Source organism: Cryptomeria japonica, chromosome 3 (assembly GCF_030272615.1).
Source record: "Cryptomeria japonica chromosome 3, Sugi_1.0, whole genome shotgun sequence".
Classification (NCBI taxonomy): domain Eukaryota; kingdom Viridiplantae; phylum Streptophyta; class Pinopsida; order Cupressales; family Cupressaceae; genus Cryptomeria; species Cryptomeria japonica.
Genome location: NC_081407.1, coordinates 158,019,162 through 158,035,915, shown reverse-complemented (window position 1 = coordinate 158,035,915; position 16,754 = coordinate 158,019,162). Strand labels below are relative to the sequence as shown.

The following is a 16,754-nucleotide window of genomic DNA, read 5'->3' as shown; positions in this document are numbered from 1 at the left end:
GTAAACAATGTGTAAAATAGCTTATTAAATATATATTAATTTATTTATAATTTATATATTATTTTGATAGAATTAATTAAAATAACTTATAATTTTGTATATATGAAAATAATTTAAACAAAAATTATTATATAGAAAAATTTAAGAAAAAAATTAAAATATATTATGCAACAATCTTTTTTTTTTTAAGTTTTGTTTTTATTTTTATATTTTATATTGAAATGTTGATTTTATATTTAATTTAGGTTTATTCTTGGCATAATGTAGCAATTCAAGTTAATGTGGTTGAATAAAGTATTCTACTTTTTGGTTTATTGTTTATGTTTTAAATTAGAATTTAAATTTTTTTTTAATTTTAAAAATTATAATTATATGTTTAGCATTATAATTAACTAATAATTATAATATTAATCATTTATTGTGCAATAATCTTTTTTTATTTTTAAAGTTTTTTTTTTAAATGTTTTATATTGAAATGTTGATTTTATATTTAATTTAGGTTTATTCTTGGCATATCAATTCAAGTTAATGTGGTTGAATAAGTTCTTTTATTTTTTTGTTTATTGTTTATGTTTAAATTAGAATTTCAGTTTATTTTTAGATTTTCATTTTATACTTAAAAATTATATTTATATAATTAATATTATAATTAATTAAATATTTATAAAAATCTTAAATAAAATAAGTTAATTCCCTTTGGTATGTTGACCTTAATGCCTCTGCCTGGTAAAAAATGTTTGAGAAACTATGAAAGTCTCCCATCCCCCCTAAGATCAAATGCTTCAAATGGTAGCTGATGCTGGATAGACTGCCTATTAGGAATAATTCTGCTGCTTTCGACCTATGCTCTGTCTATAGGAAGCCTGAGACTATAAGACACATTTTTTTTGACTGCATTTTTGCTAGAGAGGTCTGGTTGATGTTTGGAATCTCCATTACTGAACATGTATGCACTCTTGATATTATTACTAGTTTCATTCGTGGCCTTAAGAAGGATGCTAACCTATTCTGGCAAATTTTATCTTCTTTCATACTTTGGTTTATTTGGAAATTTCGAAATGAGGAAAAGTTCCAAGGTACTGATAGGTCTCTTGTTGGGTTTTTTAGAAAACTCACACGTTATAAAATTGTTGTGCAGGTATGCTTTCTGATGAATGTCAAGAGGGAGAAGTTGTTGCATTTCCTCAAGGATGGTCGTGCAACCATGTTCATCTATGAGATGAAGGATGGTTTTGAGTGGGCTAGAATTGCAGAAAACTAGACTGCCTTTGATGATGCACTAAAGAAGCTGATCAAGGAACTCAGGGATAACAAAGGTACCTACTTTGACAAGCTTGAGATGTTTACCCTGGATCAGAAGAAGGTGGTGTGGATGGAAGGCCCACAAGGATGGACCATGTGGTTGGAAAACCAGGATGAGATTCTGCAATAGATGTTTAGTATATGCTTAGTAGATGGTTATGGATAACTGTATATACTTTGTGACTCCTTTTGGTAGGTGAACAACTGTCTATGTTCAGTCGGGTAGTCTCTCTGGCTCTACTGATTGATGGTTGAGGCTCTGCCTCCCATGCTCTTTTTTGTAAAAACTCTCCATATTTTGGTCTCTCGATTTTTAATACAAAATTAAAATAAAATAAGTGAGAATTATTTTCATTATAATAATTTTTAATTAAAATAGTAAATATTATAATAAGTTTAAAATAATATCATATTTAAGAATTAGATTTAGAAATAAGTTTAATAAAAAGGCACCCATATAGATTATATGCATTCATGGTAATTTTGTTTTGAATCTTATTTCATATATATCTTTTTTATGCACATTATTAATTATTCATTATATTTATATTTAAGTAGTGGCAATTCTAATCAAGAATTAATTAAAATAATTTCTAATTTTGTATATATGAAAATATAAAATAAAAAATAAAAAATAATTATATAAACAAATTTAAGAAAACAATCTTTTTTGAGTTTTTAAAATTTTCCTTTTTATGTTTTAATTTAGGTTTAATCTTGGCATAGTGCAGCAATTCAAGTCAACGTGGTTAAATAAGTTCTTTTTATTTTTTAAGTTTATTGTTTATGTTTTATATTAGAATTTAGGTTTATTTTTAATTTTTTTTTTTTGTGATAGGTAATAGGCTAAGGGCCAGAATTTTTTATTGATTTAAAGTATTTTACATCTCGGTTCAGTGTGGGCATTGGTAGGAAAGAACTGAGGCAAGAAAACCTCCAGTCTAGCCCAAGGAAGATTACTTCCTAGAAAAAGTACAAAATCTTATGATGGTATTTCTACCTTACATTGCTTGGCAATATTGCCATTGAAATATAAACGTAAAAATTATACAAATGCTGTGGAATTTATGAAAGTTCTGGAAGCTTTATATTTTCTCTCAGATATAGATCCTGGGTTGAGGCATGAAAGATACTATCATTCCCTCCTGGTATCCTTGCCCTGCAAAATAGACCAACCTTCCCACAAAAAAAAATACACCACACCATGCACTCGAAAAGTCTGCAACATCTTGAATTACCATGTCAGCATATGTTCATCCAAAATCAAGCAACACATTGAAATGGACCACCATATTATAGCAGATGTCATGATGATAACCAGAAAATGCTCCAATCAGGTCACATAATTCCAAAGATTTATCCCAGGACTAGGAGAATTATATAATTTTAGCTATGATTCATAGACCATTCATCCAAAAGTGACCAATACAGAGCATATAACTTCATATGAATATAATTCTTGTATTTCATCTTTCATAAACCCCATTCTATACAAATTTTAGTCTTAATCCAGTGGGATATTATTCTTAGCGGAGGCTAATAGGTTAGAGAGACCTCTGTATCAACTTTACTATATTCTAGACCGAACCAAAGAATTGAGTTGTATAGCAAAGTAACAGCAGGGAGGTGGAAACCGAATATCACCAGATCCAACAAAATTATGGGTCTTCAAGGAGGCAACGCGGTGAGTTAATCCACTTTTCCTTGGGAGTCTAAGCTAACAAGCTCCCCATCCAGCTCAAAACCCTGCAGTTTCAGGTAATCTTCAAACCATGAGTCCTTGCTTGGAGCGCAAAGGTGAAAAAGACAGAGGAGGAATGTAAGGCACCTATGGATTTCACCAGTTCTAGCATTGAAGGCGGATGGGTCTTCAATAACCAGAATATGCTTCCTGGGCACTGGCTTATTGTTAATGATCAAGATGTCATAATGCTTAGGCCTTGGGATGGTTAGTTCATCACTGATATTGACAAGAAACCTCTCCATCTCCCCCATAATGGTTGCATTGAAGACATCCCTCCATAGGGTAGTCGTGACCTCTTTGTCCTTCTCAAAATACAGTGTTACAGCTAGGAACATGGCCGCTATATCCTGGTTGGCCCTAGTGCGGTCCTCATTATTGAGATATCCATGCCCTAAAACTCTTTCGACGATATAAATCACCACCTCATGAGGGACATAGATAATCCTTCTCAGCCTATCCTTCATGATCACTCTGCAGAAGGCCATTTGCCTTTTAACACTTATTAATCTAACCAGGGTATCCATGGCTGAAATTCACCTTTAATAATCCTGAGTAAGTTGGGAAGGCCGGTCTGAGAGCTCTTATTAAATAGGGGGAGAATTGATGTCTTATTAAAACCGCCTGACAAGGAGTAATGATTATATGACACTTAGTTCATTTTACTTAAGATTTCGGGTGATATGTCGACGCAATTAAGATTTGAGATTATTGATATGACAGATCTTTCTTGTTGTTCACATTTTCTAAAAAGACCTCCTTTTGTAAAAATGCTCGCCTACAAATACTTCAAGTGTTGCTCAGAAGTGTTTCCTCTTTTGTCAATTTATCGAGCAATTATGGCGATTATTATCAGTTACCATTACCAGTTGCACAATAGTCACATAAGGCATTTATTTGAATTTTTGATAAAGTGACTTTATTAAGATTTGTATTGATCCTCATGGTAGAAAGTAGTCATTCATCTAGCAGCACTTCATATCGTCCAACGTTGCTCGTCAATTTTATGGCCGCACCCTTTTTTGATGGAATCATGAACTTTAGTGGCTTAACTTTATCTTCCTTCAAAATGTCATGTTTCATCGATGTCTCCTTAGTTTCGATGAAACTACCGTCATTGTTAAGGAGCTTTGAGGCTTCATCGATCTCTTTACTTTCATCAAAAGGCTCCACCTCACGTGTTTATGACGATGTAATCCTCCATCAACTCATCGAAACCCCGTTTTCAACGTGAATCCTTTCATCACCATGTTTTGCAACCGTCTTATCATTTTTTGAGTATGTCGATGGCGGTCCCTCATTATCCGGCTTCTACACTAGCGTTGATGAAATTTCCCCTTTCGGTAAAATAAAAATACTTTCCTTCAACTCTTTATGTTTGGCCGATAACAAATCATCGATGGTAATCTCTCATGTTTCATCGATCCCTTATTCTTCGATGAGAAAGCTAACTTCAGTCAACATATTTTGTGCCTCTTCGATACACTCTTTTCCTCGAAATAACTACGTCAGTAAAATATTCATTGGTTCCTTCGATATTACTCTTTCGACCAAACTACTTCCCTCGACGAGTTGTTCACATGTCTCTTCGATACGGTAGTTTCATCGAAACTCTTTATTTTATCGGTGGGACCACTCCTGATTTCCTCAATGTAATTTATGTCGATGGAACTAATGTCTTCGATGAATCCTTTTGGAAGACCATCGTAGCCAAGGTTTGTTCGATAAGTCACTTGTCGATGAAACACTGATAGGTTTCTTCGATACGTCGGCCAATAACTTTCGCACCTCTACGACACCTTCCTTTTCTCGGAAATTCTTATCGATGAGAAAGCTATCTTTGGTCAACATCTTTTGTGCCTCTACGGTACGCTCTCTTCCTTGAAATAGCTTCGTTGATAAAATATCCATTGGTTCCTTCGATATCACTCTTTCGGCCAGACTACTTCTCTCGGCGAGCTATTCACATGTCTAATCGATACTGTGGTTTCATCGAAACTCTTTATTTCATCGGTGGGACCACTCCTAATTTCCTCGATGTATTATATGTCGATGGAACTAATGTTTTCAGTGATCCTTTTGGAAGTTCATCACGGCCAAGATTTGTTTGATAAGTCACTTTATCGATAGGATAATGGGAAGCTTCTTCAATAGATTCATTTTAGTCAGACTGGGCATTTCGGTGTAGGATTAGTATGTATATTCGATGGCCTTGGTTTGAGTGATAAATTTTAGGATTCTGATATCAATGGAAATGCCATGGGTTCTATCAAAATTCTTAAGGTCATGCTTGATTTCATTTTTATTTTTTTTGAGAAAATTTTTGTAGCTTCAATTGAAACCACAGAGTTCTATTTATTTAATCAATGCTCAACAGTGGCTCTGACTGGGGATGGAGCTATACTATGGATGCCTTCAAGAATCTTAATTATTAGAATATAATTAATCGTATGATTTGTGTGTTAGGCATTTTCGATTAAAGGGGAGCGGAACTCCAAGTTAACCCACTAGGATAAGGCTAACTTTGAAGAGTTAATGAGGATGATGTTCCAATCCCCTTCTAAGTTTGAAAAGGAAAATTAAGTTTAAAGGTTGTAATTTTAGCTAAAATTTGAATATGATGGATACCTCAGGGGTGATCAGGGTGTCCCGGCTTGATGTTGATGGAGGAGAAACCATCCGCACCTTTATTTGCTAGCTGATCCGCTCTGGAATTGCCTTCTCTATAAATATGATTAAAGGTGATTTCAACTAGGGACTGAATATCAATCATGACATTTGACAGGATAGCATTGAGTTTCCAATTAGGTATATTTCCTTTTCTGAGGGCATTAATAACTATAGTCGAGTCCCCTTCTATGTTGATTTTTCCTAATTTCAGGATTTTGCATAATTTTATAGCTTCATGAAGTGCTCTTAGCTCCGCCTCATTGTTGGAGCTTATACCCATTGGTGAGGCTAGGATTGCAATTTCCTCCCTTTTTGAATTGTGTATACAATATCCAATACCCGAAATACCAAGATTCCCTCTAGAAGCCCCATCAAAGTTTAGCTTAAACCAGCCATCTTTAGGAGGGCAGCACTTGCACTCCTTTCGCTTTTGTAGGTTGATGGATGGCCCATCTCCAACATATGGGGGAATTTTCAAACCAATCCATTTTAGTCTCATTTCCCCATCCCATTCAGTCATCTCCAAATTTTTCTGACCCTTCATAGATTGACAACTGATTAATTCAATTATAGCAGCCTCAACCTTGTTTGTAAGTTGAGGCCAGTCCATCTTGCAATCTTTAAAGATCCTCCTATTCCTTTCTTTCCAGATCTCCCAAATTAATAGTGAAGGAGCTGAAACCCATAAACCCTTATATAAGCATCTTTTTTTTTTTATCGGACATGCTTGGAACATGGCTAGGATTGAGTCTGGGATGGGGGCGTACCAATTCATCTTCAATTTAAGCCAACCCCAACAATTATGGGAGTATTCACATGTCAACAATAGATGATCGGTTTTTTCCTCCATCTTCTCACAGAGAGGGCATCTACTAGGTCCTTTGAAACCCATTCTCCTGAATGTGGAAGCTGTTAGGATTCTATCATGAAGTTCCAGCCAGGCAAATAACCCAGCTTTGGGAAGACATATTATATCCCAACATAGTTTTAATGGGATGTTTGTATCTTTGGTTTGTCCTTTTCTGATGAGATCATTGTATCCTTCTCTAGTGCTATATTCACCTTTCTTAGATCCATCCCATGTTAAACCATCCTCCTTTTGACTAAAGGAGATTATTCTTGAAGCCAATGTGTCTTCTAGAACTTTTAACTCATCAGGTGGAAGATCTAAGTTTCCTAAGGATCTCCACTTCCAGCTTTTAATGCTATCGACCGAGATTTCCTCTATATAGTCTGAAACCTTCTCTCCCAATCGACTCTCCAGGATTGATATGGCAGTATCAAATTTATGTTCTCTGCTGATAGTAGGATAGCCTCCCCAAGAATCCTTCCAAAATAATGCTCTCTCCATTCCCTAGATTCCAAGTCAACTTATTAGATATGATTTCCTTGTAGTTCATCATGAAATTCCAAATCCTTGATCCCTTAGGGGGGGGAAGAGTTTTTAAAGATGTTGATTGGATCGAAATTTTGGAGGTATTTATTATAAAGTAATTCCGCCCACTTTAAATGGGGGTTATTATACATTCTGCATACCAGCTTTGCCCCTAGAGCTTTACTTTGGAGAAATATGTCTCTTATTCCCGACCCCCCTTTTTCTTTTGGTTTACAGATTTTATCCCATGCTACCATGGGCATTCTAAATTTTTCATTAGCTCCTTGCCAAAAGAAGGTCCTCATATGTATGTTCAGTTCCTTCTTTTTTGATATAGGTAGGTCAATACAGGAGAGTTGGTATATGGGCATGGCTGATAAAACTGATTTTATCATAGTTTCCTTGCCCGCTGAGGACAACCATCTTCCCTTCCAAGTATCTATTCTCTTTTATAATTTTTGTTAGAGTTTGGTCCCATAAATTCGAGGATCTACAACCTTATCCAAGGGTATACCTAGGTATTTACAAGGTAGGTTGCCTTTGTTAAATTTGAGGATATTGCTTATTTTATTTGCTAGTTTTTCTTCTATGTTGAAGAAGAATATATTTGATTTTAGGGTATTGATTTCTTGGCCAGAAGCCATTGAGTAGGTGTCAAGAGTTTGCTTGATAGACTTGGTTTCTAGCATATGACTATATCCAAAGAGCATAGTGTCATCAACAAATTGTTGGTGTGTGGTGGCTTCAAGTCCACTAGTAATTTTGATGCCCTGGATAGACGAGTTCTCCCTGGCCCTATTAAACAATCTTCCTAGGGATTTTGCCATTAGAATGAAGAGAAAGGGAGATATAGGGTCCCCTTGCCTGAGCCCTATAGAGATAGCAAAAAAACCCGCAGGAGATCCATTAACAAGAATTGACATTTTGGGTGTGGAAATGCATTCATAAATAAGGTTGGTCCATTGTTTAGCAAAGCCAAAGGCTTCAAGGCATTTGCATAAGAAGTGCCAATCTACCTTGTCATAGGCTTTTTTGATGTCTAACTTAATTAGCATACTTGATTCTTTATTAGTTTGTACTGAGTGAATTGCTTCTTGGGCAATGATGATACCATCATAGATTGAGCGGCTTGGCACATACCCAGTCTGTTCCTCACTGATCAGCAAGGGAAGAAACTTATGTAGTCTATTTGCAATTGTTTTTGTTAGTAGTTTGTATAATGTGTTACATAGGGCTATTGGTCTAAAGTCTTCAAAGCACTCAACTTTGTCTTTTATTGGTATTTGGGCTATAAATGTATTGTTTAGCTCCTTTAGAATTTACCAGAGTTTCTTATTCCTTCTAATGCATCAGTGATCTCATCACCAATGAAGTTCTAGCATTGCTGGTAGAAGGAAGCTAGGAAGCCATCTGGTCTAGGGGCTTTGTCCGGGTTCATCTGGAAAAGTGCTCTCTCAATCTCTTCCTTAGTGAATTTTGCATTTAGAAACTGATTTTGCTCTTTGTTTATTAGCTTTGGGATACACATGAGGACCTCGTTCCTAGAGGCTAATCTTGATCCTTCTAGGTTGTTAAAGATGTTGCTAAAGTAATCAATTGCTTTTTTGGCAATGACCTCCGGGTTGTTGTGCAGATTACCAGATTGAGTCTTAATGTTGTTGATTTTATTTATTATTCTTTTTTGCTTAGTACTATTGTGGAAGAATTTGGTATTTCTATCCCCTGATTCTAGCCAGAGTTCCCTTGACTTTTGTTTCCAGAAAATTTCTTCTCTGGCCAAAATTTCTTCATACTCTGTTAATAGGGATTTTTCTCTAAGGTAGAAATAATTGTCCATGCCCTTCCTAATAACCTTTTTGTCTATTTCCTTTAAAGCTTCTTCTATTTCAATTTTTTTGCTGAAGATATTTCCAAAATTGTTCTTATTCCATGCTATTAAATTTCATTTTATTATTTTTAATTTGGCAACTACTTGGAAGGATTTGGAACCTATTGCCTCGACTTCCTTCCACCATTTTTCTATTAACTTCAAGATATCCTCATCTCTTAGCCACATTAGCTCAAATCTAAATGGGCTTCGGGTAGAAGGGATGACTTCTAAGATGTTGAGTTGGACTGGGAAGTGGTCTAATCCAGATAATGGCAGGATATTTGATTCAAAGGATTTCAGAATGTTGGCCAAATTTCCCCATATGAAAAATCTGTCCAATTTTTCTGCAATATTGCAGAATCCTTTTCTCCTATTATTCCAAGTAAAGGAGTTCATTTCAGTTTTGATTTCCATTAGATTGCTATTTATTATCCATTCTCTAAAATCTATGGTGGCTTGGGAGACTTTTTTCATGCCCCCCTATTTTTCCAGAGGATTTGTTATGGCATTGAAATCCCCTCCTATAATACTAAATGGATCTGGCATGGAAGTGAGGAATTTCTCGATATCAGCCCAGGTTTTCTTTTTGTCCTTGTTCTGAATGAGCCCATATACATTTATTAGGAGGAATTTTAAATTGTTCTTGTTACTATTAATCCTACCACACATCCAGTTGGGAGACTTATGTATTGACTCATAGGAAACTGCCCTAGGGTCCCATATTACTGCTAATCCTTTAGATGACCCCATGGCTGGGATCCCTACTACTTCTCTTATCCCTAATTTTTTGTTAAATGCTTCTAAATCATCCTTGTTTAATTTTGTTTCTTGTAATAAAATTAATTCTGGGCTAAATTCTATTAAGCAACGTTTTATGATTCGCTGCTTGTTAGGGGCATTCAGGCCCCTAACATTCCATGTGAAGAGCCTCATTTTTCCTTGGGAAGGATCTTCCCCTTCCCTACATAGAAAAGATTTGTTAGTTTAGTTTGGCCTTCTACCTTTCCTATCAAATTAAGTAACTTCGATAGGGGTTTCCTAGGTCCCTTCTTTTAATTTCTTTGGCGCAATTAGGGGAACCAATATCTTCTATGGTTTTGGCTAATCCAAGGTTGCCTTTTTCTAGTTCCTTTTTTGATTCCATGATCCCCATAACCTTTTAGACTGCATTCAACATAATATCTTTCTTCAAGAGCACTAGCATAAGAAGCCTTTTTTGATATGCTAGTTCCTCCTCATTAGCAATTTCATCTATGAAAGTTTCCATCAGATCATTAATTGTTTCATTGCCCACATAATCTAAGATGATCCTATTTTCTACTTCAATTCTCTTTGAATGTTCCTCCTCAGTTTCCTTGGTTTCTATATTTAGGGGGTCACTAAGTTGTGATACCAGGCAGGCTTTATCACTCAAAACAAAAGGCTAACAATCCTTGCCCTCTACCTTGTCGATAATCCCTCCATTAAATGCCATGTCTGATTTCTTCCAGGGAGAACCCTACTTACACCAACCTATGAGGGTAAGATCTTCGACGGGAGGGACAAGGGGATCTATATCCATAAGTGAGGGTGTCTCAAAAAAGCCACCATCATCGCAGGCAATTTCCCCTTCCTCTAATTCCTGAATTAGGGTTTCCTTATCCTTCCTATCTATTGTATTCCTACTCAGGTCCAATTTATCTGTGGTAGCCTTCATCAAAGTATTTATGGTGAAGCCTCCTCCTTCTGGATTGAGAGTTAGAACAATCTTATCCTTAGGGGGTAAAGTTGGACTTCTAATTCCCGGAATAGGGTTGGGTAGGGTGAGATCCGGAAGGATAAATTCTCTTGAGACAACTCCGCCTTTAAATAATTCCGGTTTAATCCAATACAAAGAATGATTTGTTATAATTTTAATAGGCTCAATGTTAACAGTTTTGATTGGCAATTTGACCGTCATCCCGATGGTTGCAGAATCTCTAAAATTTTCCTCTAAACCTTCAAAACCCCCAAGTGAGTCACCTATTCTAACAAGGCAATGATCATGAATAAGCTCAACTGAGAGGTTAGGTAGTTCTACCCACCTTGGGACAGAATGATCTTCGAAAATCTTAGGGGAAAAATTCGGTTGCCATTTAAAAAAGGAGAAACAGTAACCTTGAAAGAAACTAGGTTGAAAATTTAGTAATTTATCCCTTAATACTGATGATTTGCAATTAATAAACATATAATTATCTTCTAAGGTTGCGATACTTACCTGCCATTTGGTTGTGGAGATCAACCACTAGATAATATCCTAGGTGGAGGCATCGAAACCACACCATTTGCCAAAGAGACCACGTCTTTTGTAATCCTCCCAGATATCGTTTGTGTACTAGTTACTTATGATAATTATGTTCTAACCAGAGCTGATATGGGAATTGACTTGCTTCTCACTAATATGATTTTGAGACTTTTTTGCTAACTTAAAAGCCTGAGGAAGCGCTCTTGATGGTTTTGGCAGAGACACCTCATGATGCCTTTTTTCCCCAAGTTTAACCCTATTTTCACACGTGGCAATAGAATTTGCAGTAAATCGAGATGGTTCTTGTGATGGCCACCAATTGTCCTTCCTTGCCGAATGGTCCTTGTGGTTTTCCAGTGTCGATCTAGGGTTCCTTTGTTTCCCCAACCAATCAATATATACTGCCGCAGATGTAGAGATATCCTTTTTATTTGTAAATTTAGATTTATTTTGGCTGATAAGGAGGCCACCTGGGACCCTAGCCGCATTCTTGCAAATTTGATTCAGAGTTAATGGGATCGAATTTACCCCTGTAGCGCAGGATTGCATAGATGAAAGGGCTTCAAATCTATTCACTGAACCCACCTTGTTTTTGTGGGCATTCTGAGAAAATGAGGTAGCTTGCCATGGGGATATCCTCTTAGACCCCTGGATATTTTTAGGGCGAAGGGCGGTTTTCGTAGCTAGATGTGATTTCTTGATCACAGGATACTTCTTACCACTTGTCGTGGTTTGGGCGAAATTTTGCAAAGCCATTTTCTTTTAAAATAACAACTTTATAGTTTTTAAATTTTTATTTACTATTTAAAAATTATATTTATATGATTAGTATTATAATTAATTAAATATTTATAAAAATTCTAAATAAAATAAGTTTGATCTATTTTCATTATAATATTTATTTATTTATTTTTATTTTTTTTCAGTACACCAGGGGTATCCCCGCGACCCAGTCCAGCAACCCAACCTGCCTTACCTTGGGCTTAGTTTTGTTGCCAAGTTGGGGCCAGGAAGGGGCGAACTGAGGCGAGACTAGTCCCCTAGGGAGAGAATCCAGAGCCCGCAACCAGTCCTCCCTCTTAAATCCGTGAGGGAGTTGAACCCGAGGCCGATGGGGAGCAAACCCACCGCCCAAGCCAACTCACCTACCCATTCGGGCTATTTATTTATTTATTATTATTATAATATTTTTTAATTAAAATAATAAATATTATAATAATTTTAAAATAATATCATATTTAAGAATTAGATTTAGGATTAAGTTTAATAAAAAGAAATCCATATAGATGATATGCATTTGTGATAATTTTGTTCTGTAGCTTACTTAGTATATACATTTTTGTACTGAATTATTTTCATTATAATAATTTTTAAATAAAATAATAATATTATAATAATTTTTCTATACCTTTTCGGCGTACCCATTGCAAGCCAAGGTGCAATTATTAGTATTAGAAAATATTTATGGCTTGAGACCTCATAATGTTAGATCAAATAATTGACTATCTTCAATCTATTTTACCTATTGTACATTTAAAGTGTTTTTATAGACAATGGGCCTTTGGTCTCTTGGTGAAGTTTAAAGGTTCTAAATGAGCCCATAAGGATGAAGTGTTGATGAGTGCAAGAGTCAAATCTATTTTCTCTATTGTACATTTAAAGTGCTTTTATAGACAATGGGACCTTGGTTGAAGGCGAAATTTAAAGATTCTAAATGAGCCCATAAAGATCAAGTGTTGATGAGTGCAAAAATTTTACACCATAAGAAATGAGATAAAAATAAGATTAAATCGTACCCAAAACAATATAATTGAATTGAATTAATCCTTTATAGATTGCCTTCATGAACTTTAATTTCTATTCCTGCAATTTTTGCTTTTCAGAGAATATGCGGAAACTCAATGGAAATTCCTAAGGTGGACGACCACCATGACAAATAAAAGAAACATAAAATTTGCCATCATTACCTGTCTATTCCTTGACAAATAAAAGAAACATAAAATTTGCCATCATTACCTGTCTATTCCTTGCTAAACACAGACTCCTATATTTTGAAAAAAATTCCAATCAAAGCTAAGATATAGCCTGAATTTACCTACAAATATCAGACATTCCTTGATAATCAAGCATTTATTCTTATTTGACGGCGTAGAATAGTACGTTTTCATTTAATTAAATCTTCTTTGAGCCGTTCAATAGATTTTTCTGCAGGTGTACGACTTTAACAATCTTTTTATTCGTCTTTGTGGCACATCAATCATCAAATCTTACTGTTTTAAGTCATACAATGAATTTTTCCACTGTAGAGATCGTACGCAGTCAAATCCAATTGCTCAGAGGAATAAATTTGTGTGCACTCTGAAAACCTCGAGATCGAGGTACTTTTTCACCGTTCTTTTAAAGGTGTTCATTTCTTTGATTAATCGATCTTTTTCCCTCACGGTCTGATTTTAAAGGCTTCCTCCGAATCATGGGTCTGTGCTTGGCGAGGCCGAGAAATGATTGTGCACCAGTTTTTCCAAATGAATTACACAATGAGTTTCATGGAGGAGGATTTATTACGAGAAATTTGGATGAGTTTCATGGAGGATTTAGTACGAAAAGTTTGGATGAGTTTGCTGTTCTTGAGGAATCCATGGATGACTGTTCCAGTGCCAAGATTAAAATAGGCAAGGATAAGTTGAGCAGTCCTGAGAAATTTCAGTTCAACTCAGACAATACTGCCGGTCAAAAAAGCCCTAAAAACCGCAAGAAACTGAAAACAAGAAGTAAGAACAGCAATTCTTGTTCTGCTGATTTGATCTTGGATTTTACTCTAGATATAGATATGCCTAAGAAGGTTAGCAGGTCTTGTTCAGAGAAGAAAATTTTAAGACACGGATCTTTGAACAATTGTACAGAGATGAATCCCATCTCTGTAGACTGTGAGAATGCAAAGGGAGAAACAGGGGAAGAAGACGCTGATTTTGATGAAATTTTATTTGGGCATAAAACAGCGGAAATTCTTGATTTCTTCCGGGAGCATTCAAGCAATACAACAGCTGACTCTCCACATTCAAGACCCAAATTGCAGATTTACAGTATATTGGATATGAAGAAGCTTAAATCTATAAGGTTGTCTCAGTTCAGCAAGTCCAGCAGATTTGGCAGTAGCAATTCTGAGACAGAAAGCCCTCGTAGCAAACTGATTGGACTGCTGATGAAAAATCTGAGTTCTAGGTCGAAGTCAAAATGTAGTGCAGACAAGAACATGGGTGATATGAAGTCTGCATGTGAGTGCAATGATAAGAGTGTGAGGCAGAAGGAATTGGTTCAAGAACATAAGAAACATAAGCCTGGGAGAAGGCCATGCTTGCTTTCAATGTTTAATGTTGATAGATCTTTCACTGTTGAAGGAAATACTGAAACCTTAATTTTTGCAGACCATGACAAGACCACAACTGGGGTTCTTAATAACTTAATGGGTGGAAGCAGGGTGGATATTAGAATCCCAGTAAAGACATTGAGTAATGAGTTTGTTATGTTTAATTTCTGCCCTAATGAAGGAGGTGCTGATTCAACAAAGCTACATGAAACCACTGCATCTGCAGTTGCAGGAGTGAATGATGTGGGATTCCGGTCGATGCACCAACTGCAAGGTAATGTAGGAAGATTAGAGCATTCATTGTTTGTACTCTTAGATTAGATTGTTTTCATATTTTATTGTATTTTGTGGTTTGAGCTTCTGAATTTAATTGTGTATATCTTGTTTGCAGCAACATTTAGAATCATAAGATGAGTATATTTTCTTCTCTAGCTGCTCTTTATCTCGATTTCTAATCATACTATGAGTATATTTTCTTTTCTAGCTGTTCTTTATCTTGATGAATGATCATAGAATGTGATTTATTGGATGATAAATCAAGATAAAGAGCTAGAGAAGAAAATATAAAAAGAGTTATGATTGGAGACACTGATGAAAAAAGATATAGACAGTCAAATCCAGAAGCTCAAATCAGCTCAAATCACATTCTACATGGACTGTGGAAGCCTAATGTCGAAAGTCAGTTGTATTTATTTTTTAATTGATCATTCTGATACACTCAGTGATTCATCGTCAAGAAAATCAAACTGATTTGAAACATTCAGCAATCCATCATCAAGAAAAGGAAGCCAATCTTAAACTTAGATATAAACAAATACAGTCAATTCGGAAACAACCTTATCTATGATATAGATGAAATGTATAGAACTCATTCCAGCTATTGTAGAACATCAAGGCCATGATTTTAGTTTATCTGTCAAACTACTAGAATCTCATAGTGGTTGTTTCAAAATTTTGACTTCATGAACAAATTTGTAGTAGGCATGAACAAATTTGTGACAATTTCATTTATCAGGTGTGTGTAGGCTTTCAAGGTTGTCTTTGACAGAGGAGGAGGCTGCTTTTGGTTCTCCATTTTCCATTGGTAGAGGGAGAAGATCAAAAGGATCAGAGTTTCCCGAGGATCTAATACTAGGGCGACTGTCAGCTGATGCATTCAGTGATTCAAGCTCTGATCTTTTTGAATTAGAATTCCTTGGCCATCAAATGGGTTTTTGACACAGATTTTAGCAGTTGAGAATTTCTGTCTGCAGGCCCAGAGCAGAAGAAAAGGGGCAAATGTGCAGACAGTTTTTGCCTTGAAGTTGTTTATACTTTATAGTCTGTCTGAATGGCGAGTGGAAATTTGCATTACTATAACTATGTTTTAAGCACAAATTTCATCGAAAGATGGAATTATTATAATCATAATATGTAGCTGAAATGTGCATATTTTATTACCCATTACTTCAGCAATTTTGTATCCATCGATTGCACACTGTAACTCCACTTTCTCATTCAAATCTCATGCGCTAAAGTACTAATGTATTACTTGATGCAAGATGTAGTAGCTATTTTGGTTTTGAGATTTCTTAATTATCAATTTATGATTTTTTTTTATGATTGCTATTTATAATCAAAGGTTTATCTTTGAATATAAGTTTCTAGACATTCAATTTGAAATATTTATGATATTTTTGTTTTTGGTTGTCCATTTATTTGATTTGTCATTGTTTTTGGAAGGATATGAATGAAACCAATTAATTTGTAGGGGTTTCACTTTTTTATTTCTAATCATTTGCATATTCTATCTATGAGGATGTAAACTATGAAATGCATTTTGAGTTAATTATATATATTTTCTTTTTCCCAAAAAATAAGTCTCCTCTCATTTTATTTTTTATATAAAGTGTTAGGTAAACTTTTTAGCGTGATCAATGATGCTAGCATGATGCACCTTCTAATAACACATGAAACACTTTTGACTTATGCTTTTGATTGAATGTGATCAATGATGCTAGCACAACGCACCCTCTAATACCATGCGAAACATTTTTGACTTGGAGCTATGAACTAACGAGGTCACAAATAGGGGACCTCATCCCCATTTAACAAAGTTGAGGCTCAAATCTGCGAGCACATTGGATTGGCAAAGGCACAAGCCTACGATCACAAGTGGGGTTTCAACCT

At 35.4% G+C, this 16,754-nt stretch overlaps 2 protein-coding genes across 2 annotated transcripts; one reads left to right on the top strand and one right to left on the bottom strand.

The window, feature by feature from the left end:
* Positions 1 to 5,672: 5,672 nt before the first annotated feature.
* LOC131031006 (uncharacterized) lies at positions 5,673 to 6,323 on the bottom strand. Its single transcript, XM_057962005.2, has one exon. The coding sequence runs from the start codon at positions 6,321 to 6,323 to the stop codon at positions 5,673 to 5,675; it is 651 nt and encodes a 216-aa protein (XP_057817988.2).
* A 6,949-nt stretch (positions 6,324 to 13,272) lies between these two features.
* Positions 13,273 to 16,151, top strand: LOC131030986 (uncharacterized). Its single transcript, XM_057961982.2, has 2 exons — positions 13,273 to 14,859; positions 15,601 to 16,151. Exons 1-2 carry the CDS (start codon positions 13,692 to 13,694, stop codon positions 15,801 to 15,803), a joined length of 1,371 nt encoding a protein of 456 aa, XP_057817965.2. The 5' UTR covers positions 13,273 to 13,691; the 3' UTR covers positions 15,804 to 16,151.
* Positions 16,152 to 16,754: the final 603 nt, after the last annotated feature.